Source organism: Macaca fascicularis, chromosome 2 (assembly GCF_037993035.2).
Source record: "Macaca fascicularis isolate 582-1 chromosome 2, T2T-MFA8v1.1".
Classification (NCBI taxonomy): domain Eukaryota; kingdom Metazoa; phylum Chordata; class Mammalia; order Primates; family Cercopithecidae; genus Macaca; species Macaca fascicularis.
This window is the reverse complement of record NC_088376.1, coordinates 163559128-163580674: the sequence shown is the minus strand read 5'-3', so window position 1 is coordinate 163580674 and position 21547 is coordinate 163559128. Positions and strand designations below refer to the sequence as shown.

At 43.5% G+C, this 21547-nt stretch overlaps 1 protein-coding gene across 4 annotated transcripts in view; it reads left to right on the top strand.

The window, feature by feature from the left end:
• Nucleotides 1–6213: 6213 nt before the first annotated feature.
• Nucleotides 6214–21547, top strand: part of PLA1A (phospholipase A1 member A) — a 32936-nt gene continuing 17602 nt past the window's right edge. For 2 of the 4 annotated variants that reach the window (XR_012431673.1, XM_005548060.5), the window contains exons 1-5: nt 6214–6315; nt 15084–15285; nt 17197–17374; nt 17895–18003; nt 21435–21536. Coding sequence is in view for 3 of the 4 variants with exons in the window: in XM_005548060.5 (XP_005548117.2) it covers nt 6243–6315; nt 15084–15285; nt 17197–17374; nt 17895–18003; nt 21435–21536 (664 nt within the window). In the remaining variant the exon portion in view is untranslated. The remainder of the gene's footprint in view (nt 6316–15083; nt 15286–17196; nt 17375–17894; nt 18004–21434; nt 21537–21547) is intronic. The other 2 variants (XM_045384679.3, XM_074033381.1) reach the window with 2 other exon arrangements.

Sequence of the window (21547 nt, the reverse complement as noted above, 5' to 3'; positions counted from 1 at the left end):
TACTACACTCTAATTGTTAGCTGTTTAAGTATTAGAAAATCATTCCTTAGAGTCAAAATGGTATAATATGGTGACAGTGTAAGCCTGTGCTGTCTTCACCTTCCTACAATTAAGTGGTGATGTCAAGAGGAAAGACTAGGTGTGGGTTTGAGATCCACATTTGGCAGCAGGGGTAGGGAAGGGACAGAGTGAACCCAGGAAAAATTGTGAAGTGGGCAGAGAATCTTCACTCTCCTCTCAGGCTTTTTCCCCTTCTCAGGCAGTTCCCCCACCTCTGCACTCATTTTGCCCCTTAGCCACAGTGGAGACCCCACCCAATGCTTCGGACATGATCTAGACTTATCTGTTCACACTGTGGTTGGTTATATCTGTCTCCACTTGCCAAGGTCCTTCACTTTTGTGGGCCTTGAGGTCGTTGTCTCTACCAACTGGTGGCCTCAGGCAAGTGACCCCTCTCAGGGTATTTGAGCTTGGAGCCCCTGGACTTTCAATACTAACACCCAGAGAACATGAGTCTAAAATGGGGTTGTCTGACTTGGAGATAAGAGCAAAGAAAGAATCTTTTGGTCTCCCAATCTACAGAGTTGTGGATAGAAACATGTACTTACTAATAGAGAGCCATGCTTCAAAGCGGTGTTTCTCATCATTTTGGCTGGTATATGGACAGCCCTCCTCCCCATTGTCAATGTCAGCAGGTGAAAGTGACACAGTCCATCTGTCGGCCCACTTCAGGGGCTGGCTGTGTCTTCTTACTATATCTTCCTTCTAAAATACACTTTCTATTGGAGACTGCTCTAGTGGAGGTGACATTCTGGGGTGAGGTGGACTCTCCACTGTCCCTTATTCCACCAGCCCTGAATCCAGGAGACCTAAGAGGAGGGTGCTCTGAAGGTGTGAATTTTTTCCTTGTTGCAGGAACATGGTAATTGCTATGTAATTAGGACTAAGAAAAGGCATGCTCTGTGATCTTTTCCAGAGAGCCACCATTGAAACCTGGCTCTGCCACCAGATGCCTCCAAGCCTCAGGTTGCTCAGGACTAATGTAAGTTGAGGCTAATAATGCCCACCTTGAGAGTATGGTGAGAATGAGAGTAGGTAGCATGAATTCAGCAGAAAGGATAAGGACCTGTTGCTGGTGGTAGTTTTTCAAATTCAAATCCATGCTATGCCACTTTGTGTAGCCTTGGGCAAGTTATTAAACCTTGCACTGCCTGTTTCTGCACATGGAAAATGGAGTTAATAATAGTATCTACCTTGTGCGATTGTTGTACATTTTACACAGCATAGTATCTAGCATATAATAAGCAGTTCAACAAAAAATGGAAAAAGATATGTTAACATATACTATCTATATATTACTGGTGGCTTTTAAAAAGTGTATCTAGGGTCTTCTTTTTACCAAGCTGTCATGAAATGAGAGAACCAGGGAAATTCCCAGACAACCACCTCCAGCCAGTTTCTTCTGTCATGTGGGAAACTTTTGACACAACCCCGGGTGCTCACAGGGCCTTCTTTCCCTTCAACCTTCTCACAATACTCCCTTGCCATAATGCACACCCAAAGATAAGCCCTTAAAGTTCACAATTTTACTCTGAAGTTAAGTGATCTCAGAGAATAAACACAAAACCATTGAATTTTAGTATCAAATTGTCATTTTAAAGATACAAATAATTTTCAGCTCTCTCAACAGTTGCAAGCTTGGCATCACCGGCAGGGTACACAGCTTCTCTGTTCTGGCAAAACCACAAGTGACCTTTTTGTCTGGGCTAATGTAAAGCCGGTCTCTACTTATTCTTTCTGGAAAAACAGAGACAGAATATAGATGTTTTTAAATGAAGGCTAAAATAATGTGGTTTGGCGTATTAGGGGCATGAAATGTTCTCTTTCTCCGTAAGGTTTTAGACTGTCCTGTGTGAAAAGCAGGTTCACTGTGATTTGTCTGAGTCTTGGGAGACAGAATACCTATGCACGCAATAAGTTACAGGAATCTGGCTTGTTACTTACAGCTAGGCAGCAGACAACAGAAGCCTGAAATTCATGTGAGCCAGTCCCCCAAGGCTTAGGAAAGCTGCCTGGGGCACATGGAGCCTCATCTGCACATGCCCACTTGCACCACAGCTGAGGACCCCCAGGAAGGCAGCCCATCCTGGGTTTTATACTCAAGGGAAACAAGAATCACTGAGCTAAAGCATTGAAGGATATTGTGTAGTGGGGGGACTGGAACAGGTCCCAGGATATTGGATTCCCAGCACATTCTACAGTTATTCTTGAGAACTATAAGCCAGAAAACTGAAAGAACTGGGCCCAGTCCAAGACCTTGAAAACTGTCCTTCACTATACTTGTATTTTATGACTTGTTCTGAGAAGGTGCATGTGTGTGTGCGTGCGTGCATGTACCCATGTTCACATGCAGGGCATATAGGACAGCAGGATAGGAGAGACTCCATAATCGTGCTCTTCACCTCAAATTAGAATCTGGCAAAAGATTGGACTTTCTGAAAATCAGGTAGGATAAGGGCTTCAGCCATTTTGGGTTGAGCACTAAAATTTCATGACACATTCTATTTGATGGAATTCTGTGCAACCTTAAAAGAAGAATGAGGCAATTCCAAAGTATTTTGTTTAGTGTGAAACTCAAGGTTCAAAAGAGTTTGTGTAAGAATAGGCGTGGCTTACACCTAGAGTCTGAGCACTTTGGGAGGCAAAAGCGGGAAGATGACTTAAGCCCAGGAGTTCAAGACCAGCCTGGGCAACATGGCAAAACCCTGTCTCTACAAAAACAAAAAAAAAAAAAAAAAAAGAAGGAAAGAAAGAAAGAAAGAAAAATTAGGTGGCCATGGTGGTGTGTGCCTGTACCAGCCACCTGGGAGGCCAAGGTGGGAGAATTACTTGAGCTCAGGAAGCCAAGGCTGCAGTGAGCCATGATTGCACTGCTACACTTCAGCCTGGGTGACAGAGCAAGACACTGTCAAAAAAGAAAAAAAAAAGTAGTAGGTCAAAAGAAGGGTGTAAAAATCTAAAAAGCATGAGATAGAATATCTTTAGGAGGATGTGCAAGGAAACAATGACATTGCCTGATTTCTGTAGGATCTGGGAAACCTGGGGGAAGGAGATGGAGATTTATTTTTAACCGTGTTTTTCTATTTTTTAAAAAAGTGTATATGTGTAGAGCTATTAAAAAATGCATGTTAGGCCAGGTATGGTGGCTCACACCTCTAATCTCAATGCTTTGAAGTTGAGATGGGAAGATTGCTTGAGACCAGAAGTTTGAGATCAGCGTGAGCAATACAGCGAGACCTCTATCTCTACAAAAAGATTTTAAAAAATTAGCCAGGAATGGTGGTAGGCGCCTGTACTCCAGGCTATTTGAGAGGCTGAGGTGGGAGGATCACTTGAGGCCAGGAGGTTGAGGCTGCAGTGAGCTGAGATTATACCACTACACTCCAGCCTGGGTGATAGAGCAAGACCCTGTCTCAAAAACAAACAAACAAACAAACAAACAAATAAATAAATAAAATTAGCTGGGTGTGGTAGTGTGCACCTGTAGTATCAGCTACTCAGGAGTCCAAGGCAGGAGGACTGCTTGAGCTCAAGAGGTTGAGGCTGTGGTGAGCCATTATCACACCACTGCATTTCAGAATTTTGAACATTGATTCCCTGGTCACTTGCTCCTTGTGTACCTGGATCCTAGGCAAGTAGAACCATCTGACTCCACTTTAAAATGGGTGAGTAGGACCCCCTCTCTAAAAGAGGGGTGGGGACTGACCAGCACACCCTACCAGTTGAACAATGCCTTCCCCTAGCAAATATTTATTGACCACTGACTGTGTAGCAAGTACTGTGTTAGGTACTGGGATATCTCAGTGAGCAAAACAGGCCAGGACTCTGCCCTTCTGAAGCTGACGTTCTCCTTGGGGGAGACAGACAGCATACACTGAATATGAACTGTGGCTCTCTCAGTGTCTCCAGGTAGAAGGGTCTCATCCTCACCTTCTAAAACATGTAATCTCACTTTTCAGAAGGACGAGGTTTAGTCCAGTAAAACTCTTGCATATCTTGTTTCGCCTTGGCCCTCTCAAGCAGTGTCCCTAGGCCCCTGGCCTATCTGAGCTTCAGTTTCTCCACTGGTGAAATGGACATGGTTGTTGTAAGTATTAACAGAGGGCTAGTGGTTCTAGCAATCACCCGAGGAGCCTGCTGGAGCTGCAGAGTCCTGGGCCCTGTTCCAAAGATTCTCATTCTGTGTGTCTGGAGTGGGTCCAGCAGTCTGTCCCAAGTCAATTGGATGGTTGTGAGGCAGGTGGTTCTGGAAGGGACCACTCTGACCCCGCTCGGAGAGCACTGTGCTAGATGTTGGATGTGAAAGAAAGTGAAAGTGCTCTCTCAGTGTCAGCTGTGTTCATGCCAGGCACAAGGGCACCCGGGATTAACTATCTCTGGCCACGGTGTGGGCGGCCAGGAAAACAGCCCTCAGGTCTCCTGCTGTAGGAAAATGATTGACTGACAGCTCCAGCTGCTGCCTTCTGAATCTACCTCTGTCTTTGTGGGGAGGTTGACCCCAGCTAATGACTAAGCAGGATGTGGCTGCTAATGCAGGCTCATTTCTACAAAACACTGATCTGCTGTCACAAAAGACTTTGGCCTGAGGAGTCCCCATTGGCCTGATCAGAATATTCTAGAAACTGTGCTGCAGCACGAGATTCTTCCTATGTAATCCTCTGTTTCCTGCCCGTTCTCTTTCACAGGTGTCAGATGTGCACCACAACCTAAAGGCTCTTCCTGCCTTCTCTAGCACCTTTTATTCTTTACAGGTGTTAGTCCGATAAATCTCTTGTATATCTTGTCTTATCTTGGCATCTTCTTCTCCGAGGACCTAAACTCATACACTCGGCTTCATCTCTAACATCAAGACTGCTTTCAGTAGTGACCTCTGCTGTGCCCTACTTATTGCCACACTCCTTCCTGGTTGCAGCAACACTTGAGCAGTGAGATCGTGCGCACAAGGGGAAGTAAGGGCTAGCCCCTCCAAAATAATCGTATCCTGTGTTCAGCCATGATGGCATGGTCCCAGTGCCTCTTCAGGAGTTGTTGCTGTACAGTATCATTGCTCAGACCATGGATTCTGAGGCTGGCTCATCCTGCTTTAAATCACAGCTCTGCATGATCTCAGGCAAATGACTTAAATTCTCTGTGCCCTACCAGCTGTGTAAAACACAAATGTTTGTACTTAATACACATTACTTAACTTCTGTCACAGAGAAGTAATTTGTACTATCTGTGATTATTAACTGTGTAATTATCACAGTTAAGTAATTTGTACTTAATACAGTAGTTATTCATACTCACCTCAGAGAGTTATTGTTCAGAAAAGATGATCCTGGCCCTGCTGGTGGGCTGTCTGCCTAACAGCAATGTGTTATGATTTAGGGAATGGCAGACAAGTGCCCCGCCCTCCGCCCCAGCCCCACTGACGTGCCTAGAAATAGTTCTGTGGTTTCTGCCACTCCTTTGGGTGGAGAGGCCATATGGTGCTGGAACCACCTTGGTTCCAGGCCCGGCTCTGCCACTTCCACCAATGTGATCTCTATAGGTCATTTTCTTTTCTAATATTCAGTTTCTTTGTGAATTCAGGAAGTTGAACATCTCCAAAGCTGGACTTGACTTCTAGCCCCAAGATTCTACAAAATGATAGTACTCTCCAGAGGGAAACTTTATCTTCTTCCCTTCTGTCCATTAAATGGACACTTAAAATATATTATTATTTCAGTCCTGTGCTAGGCACTGCGGATTAAAAAATGAAAAGAGAAAGCCTTTGCTTTCAAGTCACTCAGAATCTTCTAGGGAGACACACATGTCCACAGATAATTCCAACACGATGAGGGGTTTCTGGTCACCCAGAGATGAAGGTCTTCTGCCTTGGTTATTAGTAACATCCTATCATGGGAAGTGGGAGAGGTGCAGGAAATAGTTTCCTGATCATGTTTGGCTCAAAGAGGAAGGACAGTGTGTTTCAATGCACTCTGGTTAACAAAAAAGAAAGTGTATTTATTTTCATTGAGAAGAAGAAACCGAAAACTCTGGCATTTAAATAAATAAGGAAGAATTTATTTTTCCTTTTCAGGTCATGAGGCTAGTTAATGATTAGTGAAATCCACGTGGGTGTTTTCTGAGAGGCTGGGTTATGTGATCTCTTTGGCTTTAGGGAATTACTCCATACCAGCTCTGAGATTTCCAGCTCAGCAATGCCCCCAGGTCCCTGGAAGAGCCGCTTCTGGGTGGGGGGCCTACTTTTGTGGCTCAGCGTTGGAAGTTCAGGTAAGCCAGGGCTCAGGCCTTGGGAGGAACTTATTTCAGCCAATGATCATATATCTCCAACTACTTATGCAGTACCAACTTTTGGAAGGTCCCCTAAAAGCCTTTTGCCTCTTCTGAGGTGAATTTAAAAGAGTAGGGGGGGGGAAAAAAACCCTTTTATCATAATCAGAATGATGGTAAACAGGTCACAGAACCTGAACTTTCCCTGGTTATCCGACTCATTTTTTCTAAAACCCACATAAAAAACCCCTTTCACCTTGCACAAGCCAGGACTCACTGTAAGAAAATAAAATTTGGTTAATTCTAAGATATTCATTTTTCATCCCATAAATATCCACCATTCTAAGATATATTTAATTTTAAAATGTAGGTTTTCCAAACTAATAATGATTTTGTCACTGAGATTGTTAGATGTCCTTTCTAATCCGGCAACCTAACTCAAGTGGTTCGTCATCCCAGCTGGGTGATGGGAACTAGTCCCTGCTAACCCCAGATGCCCCTAGGAAAACTTCCCTCAGATGCCAATTTGCATTTATCTTTCCCCAGTAAAGAACTGACGCACTGATCCCACTTGCCTAACATAGCAAATTAACCTGCCCTGCTTTGGGTTCTCAGAAGTTCTCAGGAGACTTCTTCTCACTCTGGTGGTGACCTCACCCTTAGAAAAATCCCCTTCCTCTGCTCCCAACAGCAGGCTGCTTTTCTTTCTTCTCTGCCGGACATTTAGTTCTCATTCCCTGGCTCTAGAATATGTCATTGCTTCTGCCTGGAGTTGCTCACATCACCTTTGGATTGATTTCTGTTCTTTGCATCTTCCAAGGGGGCTTCTGTATTCCTATCTCCCTTGTATTCATTATTTTTCTGCTCGACACCCCTCCCTGTTACAAAGTTCCACTTAGGTGACTGCATGCTCTCCTTGCACTCATGGGTGGTTTCTCAGAGGTGCTGTTGAGCTCTGTATGTGCTTTCTCCTACCTCAATTATTTGTTCCTAAAAGGCGAGGATTTGAGGTTTCTGTCTCTTTTAGCATACTTAGTGCTGTGCTCTGTATACCACAGATGTCCAGTGAATGTTGCTGCATTGCTGCTTAGAGGAGGCAATGGGTTGAGCTGATGGGAAGTAGGCTCTGTCTGGGTCAGGCTAACCCTGACTGGAATCCTGGCTCTGTTTCTTTGTAGCTATGTGACCTTGAGGAAGTGGCTTTCTTTACCTGTAGTTGGAGATGATCCTTACCAGATAGGAATGCTGTAAGGACTGAATGAGATCATCGGTGCACAGGGTCTGACTTTTGCAGTTGCTCATTCCCTTACGATTTTACTATTAGCAAATGGTTGTCTAGGCTGATGGAAGTGGAGGGAGCAGGGCTGTCATGAGCCACCTTGGAGAGAAGGTGGGAGGTATCGCCTAGGAGAGCTGTGGGTCCCATTCTGAGAAGTGGGCTTGGCAGGCCCACTTTGTCCCTGCTCAGGAGCCCCAGGCCTCCTTAGGGGCTGGAAGGCATTTGCTAGTTGTCCTGGTTTGAAGGTTGAGGAGTGGGAGGACTAATAGTAAATTGGCATCAAACTCTTTTTGGAAGCTCATCTGTCCGGTAAGCCTGGGGCCTCTGTCACACAGATAAGAGAAGCTCAGAAATTCGGAACCAGGTAGCAGGGTTAGGATCAGGGCAGAAGCTGATCAGGTTCCAACCACATATGTGGGAACCATTCTAGATGTTCTGGGCAGGAAGTGGGCTTATGAAAACATGTTAGCAGGACCTGGGTGTTTCCTTGCCCTGTCCTCTTGCCTTTGTCTCTCGTGTCTTTCTTTTCACACTTACCCAGGGAAGTATTCTCTATTTCCCATCTGCTTCTCTTCCTTTCCCACTGTCAACAGCAACAATATTTATTTAGTTAATGTTCCTTATTCTTACTTTTAGCAGGGCTATCTCAGAAAGTAAGTAAGTTGATGGATAGGCAGAGATAGAAGAGTGTGTGTGTGTGTGTGTGTGTGTGTGTGTGTGTATGTGTGTGTGGCTGGCAGGGATAGAAATATGCCAAAGGGAAAAGGAAAAAGGATATAATTGTCTTCAGACAGCCTAGATGAAGTAGGTGGAAATAAAGAGGATGCCGGTTGCAGAGAGCTCAAGGTAAAGGAAAGGAAGAGCTCAAATGATCGGGAGGGAGGAGGTTCAGGAGGTATCCAGGTGCCTGCTGTCACACAAGGGCAGTAGCTGACCCACATGGGCCTCTTGGAAGTTCAGCCTCCACTCACTTTCCTGACTGTGTGCCCACACAATCTTTCATGGCAACCCCAGTCACACCCAGCTTTTCCTTGGACTATGGAGCTTGAGATTGTTGAGCTCCTTGATCAACCTGGCCCTTGAGCTTCCAGGCCGGCTCAGGAGTCCTCTCCTCCAGATGGGTGCACAAGTCTTCCTCCATCTGGGGTAGATGGCCTTTCTGTGTGTTCTCTCAGTACCTATGTTTCCTGGTCACAGATCTTACATCCCTATTTGCTGTGGGGCTTCCGGCTTATTTTCCCCTTCTCCGCTAGATTTTGAGCTCCCAAAGGACAGTTATGGCTGGCGTCTTCTTCATCCTGGAATCCCCAGAGCCTCACCCAGGCCCTGACACACAGGACACATTCAATAAGCCAAAGGTCTTGGTAACTGAGAAGAAAGAAATTGAGCGGCCTGCAGTCCTCATCTCTACTTCCTGACATTAGGGCAGATTGATTAAATGACACTCATCCTGAAACAATTCAGCCAAAGAAGGGTTCCAGAGGTTGGCCCATTTCAAAGACACTCCTGGCTGCTGATGCCTCAATCCACAGGTCATCTGATGGCACAGCTCTGTCTGTGGGGAGCCCAGGGCTCAAGGGGGTGGCAGGAAGTTCAGGGGCCCATAGTGCTGAGCTGGTGGCAGAGACAGCTGAGTAGAAGCAGCCTGTGACACCAACCTCTCCAAGGCCAGCCTGGACCTGAAGGTGGTACTGCACCCTGCATGCATGGCAGAGCCACCCTCAAGTCAGCTACTGGGAGGGGGCCTCCGCCCTCCTCCCCTCCTGCAGTGTCCTCCCGAGGAGCCTGGAGAAGGGCACCCACTTCCCGACACATGCACCAATGGTTCCTCTGTCATCTCCACATTTGATAGTGTCTGATATGGTTTTGTGCCAACTCTGTCACTGCCAGAGCACCCATCCGTTCTTGGTCCAGGTCACACAATCAAAACTGTTTTAGCAAAATAACACTTCTATGAAACAAAAGCACATAGGGGATACCAATCTACAGAACACAGCTGAGAGAGATGCAGGTGGCAGCGTAGAGGAGCACATTTCCAGCATTTACAGATCACAGAGGCCACCCATGGGAACCACGAGCATCCCAGGAGGGTGAAGGGAGCTCTGTCATATATGCCTGAGAGTCACTTCCCATTATGGTAACATGGGTGTTACCAGGCTTTACTCACCCTTCTCTAACATTTCTTCAGTGTCAAAGATTCAAGAACAGAAAACTATAGGCTCTTTTCAGACTCAGACAAGCCAGTATTTCATTCTTCACCCCTCCTTTCTATTGTTTGTAAACCTCTGGTCAGCCTGGCCAGATACTCAGCTGTCACTGTTCTTTGGTTGGAGTGGTGGCTAGGTAGAGTCAGTATCTGAATTTGCTTCCCTATTTTTCAGCTTCAAATACTGGCAATTTTCTTCTCTCCCTTTTCAAACTTTATAACTTTTATCCCATTGTATTGTCTTGTTTCAGTGGTTAGGACTAGGACCTCTAGCACAATATTTAACAGAAGCAGTGGTAGCAGACATTTCTCATCTGTTCCCAGTTCTAGATGGAATACTTCTAATGTTTCCCAGTAAATCTAATCTTTACTATAGGCTTTTAGTAGATATCCTTTCTTATGTTAAAGAGTGTTGAATTTTGTCAAGCATTCTTTTTTTCTGCTCATCCATTGAGATGAGCATATGATTTTTCTTCTTTAGTTTGTTCATATGTGAATTGCATTAGTACTTTTTCTAATGTTAAAATAAACTTTAATTCTTTGCAAAGAATTGACCCAGCAAACCCTGCTGGGCCATGATATACTTTGTGGTCTTGTTATCCCAGATGGATTTAGATTTGCTGATATCTTATCTTAGATTTCTGTTTATGTTCATACATGAAAGTAGCGTTTAGTTTTTCTTCTCGCCTGTCCTTGTGCAGTTTTGGTATGTTAGATATTCTCATAGAATGAACTGGAATCCTGTCTCCCATTTTCTATTCCTGGAACAGCCTGTGTAAGCTAGGGATTGCTGGATTTATAGAATTCCTCTGTAAAACTCTCAGGCTTCTTAGACTTTTTTGAGGGATAGTTTTGAAACTAGTGTTTCAATTCCTTTATGCTATAGTTTTACATTTGATTTTCTGTTTTTCCTTTCTTGACTAAGTTTTGGTAAGTTACATTTTTCTAGGAAATTATCCATTTTCTAGCAAAATATCAGTATTTTCAGTTTTGGGGTACATATAAACTTTTTTATGGTTTAAGGAAATCTACTGTCTGTATTTATATCCCCTTTTTATTCCTGATATTGTTTACTTGTACCTTCCCTTTTTTCTCTTATTCTGTCTTATCAAAAGTACATCTAGCTCATTATTCTTTTTCAAGAGCTAGTTTTGAGTACTGGCTCTTCGTGTGTGACAGCTACTTCTTTAGGCAGTAGAGTGAATAAAATGGATTTTAAAAACCCCTGCTTTGTTCAAAAGTACATTCTAATGTGGACTGACCACCAATAGACAATAGTATAATAACTTGGCAAATTCCATAGTAGATTAGAAGGTGATGATTGCTAACAAATAGACCAGGGTAAGGAAGATTGAGAGAAATGAGGTGAGGAACACAAGCAGGTTACAACTGAAATAGGATGTGAGAATAGAGAAGAGAGCACTTGACAAGCAAAGACTTGAAGGAGGGGAAGGAACTGCCATGTAGATACATAAGGGAAGTGCATTACAGGCAGAAGGAATGGCCCGGCAAAGACCCTCAGGCAGGAAGCCATCTAGAGTGAGGAAGGGCCAGGAGAATAACTGGCTGCAAAAGTGAGTGATTTTAGCATAAGGCAAAGGACTCTTGGAGTGGGGTGGATTAGCTCAGTTAGGGCCTTACAGTCCGTTGTTAGGACTTCAGGTTTCTATCTGAGTGAAAAGGCTTGGACACTTTTGCACAGAGATGTAACGTGACTCGACTGACTTAAAGAAAAATCTTGACTGCTGTGTTGCAAATAGACTGAAGGGGCCAAAAGAGAGGGCAAGAAACATAGTTGCAGGCTATGGCAGTGGTTGTGAGAGATGATGATGGCTTAGACCAAGGTGGTGAGAAGGGTTAGATTCTGAATATTTCATTCTGATGTTCAAGCTAACAGAACTTACCAATTGTATGTGGGAAGTGAGAGACAGGGAAGAGTCAAAGACATCCCAGGCAACTTTGCAAAGCCTGAGAAATTGTAATGACTAGTTGCTACCAATGTTGCTCATATTTCCTTATTTTCTATCTTCCATTTCAACTATTACCTTTATATTTCTTTCCCTATATTTTATTTGGGATTACTGTGGTATTCTTTTCTGAGTTAAAATATTAACTTATTTAATCTGAGTCTTTCCCTTTTCCCCCCTAACATTTGCATGTAAGGTTATACATTTTTCCCTATTAAAAGGTAAACTTAGGCGCATTAAAATTTTAAAGAGATTATTTGAACAAACAGTGATTCATGGTTTGGGCAGCTTCACATTACAAGTGGCTCAGGGCTCCACCAAAGGGGTATGAGGAAGAAATTTTATAAGGTGCCTATGGAGCAAGGCAAAGAAAATATTTGATTGATTAAAGTGGAGCAGTACCTTAAGGTCCCTAGGTTAGTTGGCAGCTTCTGAGTGCTAAAGCTTAAGCCTCATAGGACATAGCTGTTCACTATGAGTTGAGGTTTGGTAAGCTTCTATAGGAACTCAAGCACTAGAGCTGCCTCAGTCTAATGGCTTCCCAAGTAATTATTTTAACAACCCAAGTGCTGTTTTAGCCACTCTTTGCAAGTTTTGATATGTGTTGATTTTATTGTCATTTAGTTTTTAATATTCTGTAGTTTTCATTGTGATTATTCTTTAACCCATACATTCCTTAAAAGGTTAAAAGGGTGTTTTTCTGTGGGTAGGAGTGTAAATTAGTATAGCCACTATGGAGAATAGGATGGAGGCTCCTCAGAAAACTAACGATAGAACTTCCATATGATCCAGCAATTCCACTACTGGGTATATATCCAAAAGAAAGGAAAGGAAGTCAGTAGATCAAAGAGATATCTGCACTTTCATGTGTATTTCAGCACTGTTCACAATAGCCAAGATATAGAACCAACCAACCTAAGAACCCATCAACAGATGAATGAATAAAAAAAAGAAGATGTGGTATATATACACAAAGGAATACTATTCAGCCTTTAAAAAGAAGGAAATCCTGTCATTTGCAGCAACATGGATGGAACTGGAGGCCATTGTGTTAAGTGAAATAAACCAAGAACAGAAAGACAAATATCACGTTTTCACACATATGCAGGAGCTAAAAAGGTGGATTCATGATGATAGAGAGTAGTAGATTGTGGCTCCCAGAGGCTGAGAAGGGGAGAGGAGTTGGGAATGAAGAGGAGAAAAGAATATATGTGTATTTATTACCACTGAACTGTACACTTAAAAAAGGTAAAGATGATAATTTATATATTTTTTTACCTGAATATAAAAAATTTTTAAAAATCTTGAACAAGTTTCAGCAATATATGTCCATGAGGAATTGTGCCCAGGAGCTTCTCTTTGTGTGGGCTGGTAAAAATACCACAGGCACATGGGATGGGCTTGTCTTATTGGAAAAAATGGGAGGGGGTGTTTTTACATTTCCAAATGTATATTAAAATAATTTTTGTTATTGATTTCTAGTTTTATTACATTTTATTTAGATGATATTGATTCTTTGGTGATTATTTGGGCCTGCTTTGTGACATATTATGGTTATTTAAAAGGACTCAGACTCTCTGAAGGATGCAGGCTTCCCTATGTGAACAACAGAGCAGATTGACTCATTAATGTGGTTCACGTCTCATGCTGAAGCACAGTTCTTTCATCTTTTCTTTAAAGAGCCAAACGCTGGGGGAGGCTGATAAAAGGATGGAGTCAGGCATTAGCTCTCTCATGTGCTGTGGGAGTTCAAACCGCAGGCTGAAGAGCTTAGGGCTCGCACTCTCAGAGTGGGCTTCTTCCCAGGAGCCTCCAAACCTGTCTGCTTGGTCTGGCTCTGCAAGGGGATTGGGGATAAAGTCTGGGGCTCAGAAGCAGTGATGGGGAAACCTCTAGTCTACCTCAGCGATGCTCCAGAAGGCCTCGTGGCTTGAGGTATTCTCCACACTCATAGCACCATACACCAGAGCATCCCAGATCCACACCCCGGTTGTATATGGGCTCCCAGTTACCTCTGATAGCAGATGATCACTCCAGAAACCTAAAGTTACGTCTTCCTTGACAAAGGGGCCCACACAAACCAAAGTCTGCAATCCGGACCTCTCCTCTGAACCTCTGATTCTGTGAATCACTTTGTCTGGTGGCAGCAATGCTGTGTGGGGCCCTGTTCTGTGGGTCAGCGTGCACCCTGCTGCTCCTGCCAGTCTCCCTGTGGGATGCATGGAAGTCAGGGACCACACCTCTGCATCACAGAAGTGGGGATCAGGGTGGGATGCTAGGTATTGAAAATGGGCCAGATTTTCAGCTCCCTGGGAAGCAGGAGTTTCACGTTGCCTTTTCTGTTCAGTGTTTTTTAAAGGCCTACAGTTATCTTGGCCAGAGAATTTCCATTGTAAAGGTATCTATTGTAAGGTGCTGTGAAGTAGATGGGGCTTGTTAAGGCTCTTCTCTACCATCTCTCTAGGCCATGGGCTGGGCACTGGAAGGCTATGGCAGGGCTCTTGACTGCTCATAAGGACAAGAAGTGATTAGGCGGGGCTAAGGGGTTGGAAATCCTTCTGGGACAGAGTGTTCAGACTAGAGTGAGGCTAGTCCCCAGGGCAACTGTTCATTTGGCTGACCAGGGTTCTATTTAGACTTCTCTACTAGTTTGCTAGGGATGCCATTATGAAGTGCTGTGGACTGGGTGGCTTGAACAATGGAAATGTATTGCCTCACAGTTCTGGAGGCTGGAAGTCTGAGATCAAGATGTTGGCAGTGTTAGTTCCTTCAGGGCAATGAGCAAAGGATCTGTTCCAGGCCCCTGCCCTTAGCTTGTAGATGGCCACTGTCTCCCTGTGTCTTTACATTGTCTTTCCTCTGTCTGTGTCCAAATTTCCTCTTTATATAAAGACAATAGTCATATTGATTTAGGCCCACTCTGTTGCACTCCTTTTAACCTTTGTAAAGACCCTACCTCCAAATACTGTCACATTCTGAAGTATTGGGGGTTAAGATTTCAACATATGAATTTTGGGGGATGAGACTCAGTTCAGCCCAGAACAACAGCCATTTCACCATGGCCTTTAAGCTCATCTAGTTGAGCAATATCTCTTCTCTTGCTATTTTGTCCTTAGGCATGAAAAATATTCACAGAGTTTCATTACAGAAGTGATGCAGGCTGTAATAAATGAGTGATTATTGCACTAAGTGATGTATAATAAACCCCATGACTGCAGGCCCCTGTTTCTTGCTTCCTTCCAAGGTTGTCTTTCTTCCTTCTAAGAACAGATGACCTCACATTTGGATGTTTCTCGTTTGTTTTATTTTCCTCCAGGGGATGCACCTCCTACCCCACAGCCAAAGTGCGCTGAGTTCCAGAGCGCCAACCTTTTTGAAGGCTCCGATCTCAAAGTCCATTTTCTCCTCTTTGTCCCTTCGAATCCTAACTGTGGGAAGCTAGTAGAAGGAAGCAGTGACCTCCAAAACTATGGGTTCAATGCCACTCTGGGAACCAAACTAATTATCCATGGATTCAGGTGGGAGTTAACTAACTAACAGGACCTCTCAGCTACGAATGATCAAGTAACCATAATACCATAAGAAGTTAGTGGGGAACAAGAGGGAAGAATGAGTTTACCAAAGGTCACATGTTCCATCCCTCATGTCCTGCTGTCTTTGATGGGTCTCATGTTAACATGCACACATGGTGTTCATTCTTATTGGTCATGTATCGTACTTCCCCAGCCAGTCTTGTCTACACACTCACAAACAGTACATGTCTGTGACTCTGGACAAATCTCCATACACAGAGCCTTTATTACCCAGGGTTGTATTTCCCCTTCTTCACTTCTTCCCTGGTTTTATGACCTAAGAAACTTCCATTTGTGGGTGCCACTTCCATCATACCCAGAGGTTATGGGTGTGATGGAGCTATGTAGTTCTCTTCTTCAATTTCTCTGACACTCTCCAGTCCACATTTTGTTGTAATATACAGTCACTGAGTCTCAATTCCAATCACCATCCTTTCTTTGAACAGCTTTTCTCCAAAGCCCATCAATAAGCCCAGAAATAGAGAAAGGTTTATGGGAGGAAAGAGGGAGAGAATATGGTAAAGTAACAGCACCATGGAACAAGTAGAGTTCGGGGCACCCAATGAAAAGGTAGACACAAAGGCCATGCACAAAGGACCACCATTTCCTGATCTCTGGCCTGTCTCTGCCTCTCAGATCCCTGGACTCCAAGGACTCAGCCACGTTTCCTTAGGCTTCTCTTCTTGCTTCCTTGCTCTTGTGCCAAAGCCTCTCCTCTAGCAAAGCTTACATTCGACCACTTTCCAAGGCTGAGTGTGTACCTCCAACCCAGGGATAGCTAATAGAGGTGGAGAGCTCCGTCAGGCGAGGCACTCTGTCTGCTCTTAAATCCCGCAACCCCATTCTCTGGCACACACCCAGTCCACACTCCTCTGCCCGCATGAGCGTGCTCTCTTTGCTTCTATACTGGGAGCCATCAGAAAACTTATTTCCTGATCCCAATCTGTTGGGAAAGATTTCTAAACATTTTTCTATCATTTTCCTTTTCCTGGAAAACTCCCATTATACTGTAAGTTCCAGAAGGATAGGGACGATATCTTATTTGTCTTTATTTTTTGGAAAGCACCTAGCATACTGCCTGGCCCATAGATACTCAATAAATGTTTGTTGAATAAATCGATGGGTGAATGAGAGAAAGAAAGAAACAAGGAAGGAAAAAGAAAGAGAAAGGAAGAAAAGAAAGGAAAGGAAGGGAAAGGAAAGGAAGGAAGGGAGGGAGGGAGGGAGGGAGAGAGAGAGAGAGAGAGAGAGAGAGAGAGAGAGAGAGAAAGAAAGAAAGAAAGAAAGAAAGAAAGAAAGAAAGAAAGAAAGAAAGAAAGAAAGAAAGAAAGAAAGAGAAGGAAAGAAAGAAAGAAAGAGAGAGAAGGAAAGAAAGAAAGAAAGACAGAGAAGGAAAGAAGAAAAAAAGAAAATGTCCACAAAGAAAGAGCCTATATTTTAGAATGAGAATTAAGATTGCAAATCTTAACTCTAGGGCACAAAGCTATCTTTTCCTTTCCACAAATAACACAAATGGAGCGATGCAATGTATACAGTTTATGTGGTTTATGCATTGTGCAAAGGTGCCTGACAAAAGGCTGATGGGGCTGAAATCCAACCTGAGTTCTGAACCCTGGCATGAGGCTGCCTCTACCTGGAACAAAAGGCAAAGTTTTATAATTTACACAAAGACTGCATATGTGCTGGCGGAAGGGCTGACAACTTTGGAATTGTGTCCTCCCTATGCTCCAAGTGCTGTGTAATAAACTCCTCTAGTTTTGACTTCTTTTCTGGGTTTGGGATTAATAGAGGTTTTAAATGACAATGAGTATCCACTTGGTGGGTAATTTCTCCATCCTTTTTTGGGCCCCTCTCTAGTGTTTTAGGAACAAAGCCTTCCTGGATTGATAAATTCATTAGAACTCTTCTGCGTGCAACGAATGCTAATGTGATTGTCGTGGACTGGATTTATGGGTCTACAGGGGTCTACTTCTTAGCTGTGAAAAATGTGATTAAGTTGAGCCTCAAGATCTGCCTTTTCCTCAATAAACTCCTGGTAGGTGCAGAAGAGCTTCAGGTGAGTTTGGGCTGCGTATGAGGAGAGAGGGTCAGAAAGACAAAAGCACTGCCTGAGGAGGCTTAGGGTGGAAACAGAGTCACCGGGTAGCTTGGTGGTCTTGGGTTCAAATCTTGACTTTGCCACTCACAGCACTGACCTTAGGCAGGTTATTGAACATTCTGAGCTTCCCACTGCTCCTCTGTAAAATGTGTCATGGCACATTGGACAGCGAATGCAGATGGCCTCGTACTTAGTTGTCCCTCAAGAGAGAATGGCCGTGGTCATTACTCACATACTTTGGGCACCAAAAGGAGAGTGAGTGGGTTGTCAGGGTGGGAAGCCCAGGAAGAGAAGAAGTGATTAATGATGAGAGTGCTGTCCATTTTCCCTCCAAAGTAAGTGTGGTGGTTCTGTCATGCCCAGGGCCTCGGCTTCTGAAGCTTTCGGGGAAAGCCTGCCACTGCGAAGCCAGCAGACTCTGTGGCCCACCGGGAGCTCACTGCCCCTGCTCTTCTAGGTGCTGGGTGTGTCGGAATCCTCAATCCACATCATTGGTGTTAGCCTGGGGGCCCACGTTGGGGGCATGGTGGGACAGCTCTTCGGAGGCCAGCTGGGACAGATCACAGGTAACATTCATCCCTGCCCATCCTCCAGGCTTTAGAGATAGAAAAGCTTTCCCTGAAAATGTCTCCTCTAAGGCAAGCAGAGGGGAGTATGGAGCCTTTGTTCTTACAATCAAGTCACCTATTACCACTAAAATTTATTTATTGTGGTTCTTTTGTATAAAATGGTGTGTGTTATTATTGCATGATTTCTAATATCAATGTGAGAGGCCATGTATTTCTTTTTTCACTTTTTATTTTTAAATTTCTTATTTAAAAAATTTTATTTTAGATTCAGGGTTTACGTGTGCAGGTTTATTACATGGGTATAGCATGCAATGCTGAACTTTGGGCTTCTAATGATCTCGTTGCCCAAGTAGCAATCAGTACTTGATAGGCAGTTATTCCACCCTTTCCCCTTGCTTTTCCTCCCCCTTTTGGAATCCCCAGTGCCAATCGTTCCCATCTTTGTGTCCATGTGCACCCAATGTTTAGTTCCCACTTGTAAGTGAGAACATGCAGTATTTGGTTTTCTGTTTCTGCATTAATTGGCTTAGGAAAATGACCTCCAGCTACATTCATGTTGCTGCAGAGGACATAATTTCATTCTTTTTTATAGCTGTGTAGAATTCCATAGGGTATGTGGACCACAGTTTCTCTATCCAGTCTACCATTGGTGGGCACCTGGGTTGATTCCATGTCTTTGCTATTGTGAATAGTGTTGCAATGAACATACTAGTGCAGGTATCCTTTTGGTAGAAGAAATTCTTTTTGTTTGGGTATATATCTAGCAACGAGATTGCTGGGTCAAATGGTGATTTTATTTTTAGTTCTTTCAGGAATCTTCAGATTGCTTTCCACACTGGCTGAACTTATTTACATGCCCACCAACAGTGTATAACTATTCTCTTTTCTCTGCAGCCTTGCCAACATCTATTTATTTATTTTCTACTTTTTAATAGTGGCAATTCTGACTGGTGTGAGATGGTATATCACGGGGTGATGATTAGTGATGGTGACATTTTTTCATATGTTTGTTAGCCACTTGTATGTCTTCTTTCAAGAAGTCTCTTTTCATGTCCTTCACCCTCATTTTAATGGGGTTGTTTTTTCTTGTTGATTTGTTCAAGTTCCTTATAGATTCTGGATATTAGTCCTTTGTCAGATGCATAGTTTGTGAATATTTTCCCCCATTCTGTAGGTTGTCTGTTTACTCCATTGGTTGTTTCTTTTGCTGTGCAGAAGGTCTTTAGTTTAAGTCTCACTTGCCAATTTTTGTTTTTGTTTCATTTGCTTTTGAGGACTTGGTCATAAATGCTTTGCCTAAGGCTAATATTCAGGAGAGTATTTCCCAGATTTTCTTCTAGGATTTTTATAGTTTGAGGTCTTACATTTAAGTCTTTAATCCTTCTTGAGTAAGTTTTGTATATGGTGAGAGCTATGGGTCCAGAATCATTCTCCTGCATATGGTCAGCCAGTTTTCCCACACCATTTATCGAATAGGGTATCTTTTTCTCTAAAAAAAAGTGTTAATTTTTGTCAACTTTGTCAAATGTCTGATGGTGATAGGTGTGCTTCTTTATTTCAGTGATCTCTATTCTGTTCCATTGGCCTATGTATCTATTTTTGTACCAGTACCATACTGTTTTGGTTACTGTAGGCTTATAGTATAGTTTGAAATTGGGTAGTGTGATGCATCCAGCTTTATTCTTTTTGCTCAGGATTGCCTTGGCTATTTGGGCTCTTTTTTGTGCCATATAAATTTTAGAATAGATTTTTATAATTCTGTGAAAAATGACATTGGTAATTTGGTAGGGATTGAATCTGTAGATGGCTTTGGGCAAAATGGATATTTTAATGATATTTATTCTTCCAAGCCTGCATAGAATACAGAATACTTTGGCAAATATTATGCAAAAGCATAGAATATTTTTGCATTTGTTTGTGTCACCTGTGATTTTTTTTTTTTTTTAGCGGGGTTTTAGAGTTATCCTTGTACAGATCTTTCGCTCTTTTGGTTAGGTGTGCTTCTAGGTACTTTATTTTTGTGTGTGACTATCATAAATGAGATTGCATTCTTGATTTGGCTCTCAGATTGAATGTTCTTAGTGCATAGAAATGCAACTGACTTTTGTACATTGATTTTGTGTCCTGAGACTTTGCTGGAGTTGTTTTTCAGGTCTAGAAGTCTTTTGGTCAAACATTTAGGGTTCTCTTCATTGATGAAGAGAGACAATTTGACTTCCTCTTTTCCTATTTAGATGCCTTTTATTTCTTTCTCTTGCCTGATTGCTCTGGCAAGCACTTCCCCTTCTATTTCTTTCTGAGCCTCAGTTTCTACATCTGTAAAATAGTGGTAACAGCCCACATCTCCTTGGCCCACTGTGGAAATAAACTTTACACAGTTTTGCTATATACATGTAAAAGTGTGGAGGACTTTATGCTTCCAGAGCCACTCTCAGTTAATAAGGGACTGGAGTTGTATGGCAAAAACCCTCAGCTTCCTGGCCTTTCAGTGGGACAATTCTGGGTCTTGTTTTACAGAATCTCACAGAGGCACTCCAGTGGGGTGAAAGCCCATGGGGATATCCTACTCACTACTATTTTCCTTTATTTCCTGACCTGCTTTCCCACTCCCTCACCATGCTTTCTGAGACTTTCTCCCAAATCTACCTTGAACTCTTGTGGCAGGGTCTGCTTTTTGTAGGGGAAGGGAAGAGATCCAAACTGAGACATGGGAATAGTAGTATTCACAGTTATCACTGTGTTATGGTGAGGACTACAGTGTGTAAAACTGCCTGGCGTAAAGCCTGGTCCATAGTTACTGCTCGAAGAAATTGTAGCTATTGCTGTTACTATATGAAGGCAGTAACAAGCTTTACATTATATTAACTTCTATCAAATAATTGGTGTTATCAAGCTCTTTTTTTTTTTTTTTTTTTTTGAGATGGAGTCTTGCTCTGTTGCCCAGGTTGGAGTGCAGTGGCATGATCTCGGCTCACTGCAACCTCTGCCTCCCGGGTTCATGCCATTCTCCTGCCTCAGCCTCCCTAGTAGCTAGGACTACAGGCGCCCGCCACCACGCCCGGCTAATTTTTTGTATTTTTAGTAGAGACGGGGTTTCGCCATGTGAGCCAGGATGGTCTCGATCTCCTGACCTCGTGATCTGCCAGCCTCGGCCTCACAGAGTGCTGGGATTACAGGCATTAGCCACCACGCGCAGCCTCAAGCTCATCTTAGAGCCAGAGAAACTGGGTCATTGAGAGGTTACCTCTAGAGAGACAACAGAGAGTGGGGTTTCCTGACGAAGATGGTCCTCAGCTAATTCTCCCAACCCTTGGGTCTTTTCAGGGAGGCTCTACGATCTGCACTGGAAGTGGTGGGTGTGTGGTGGGTCCATGAATGTTCCTGCAGCTGAGAGGAAAGTGGTCCCTCATATCAGTCTCTTCTCACAGGCCTGGACCCCGCTGGACCTGAGTACACCAGCGCCAGTGTGGAGGAGCGCTTGGATGCCGGAGATGCCCTCTTCGTGGAAGCCATCCACACAGACACTGACAGTGAGCTGGGG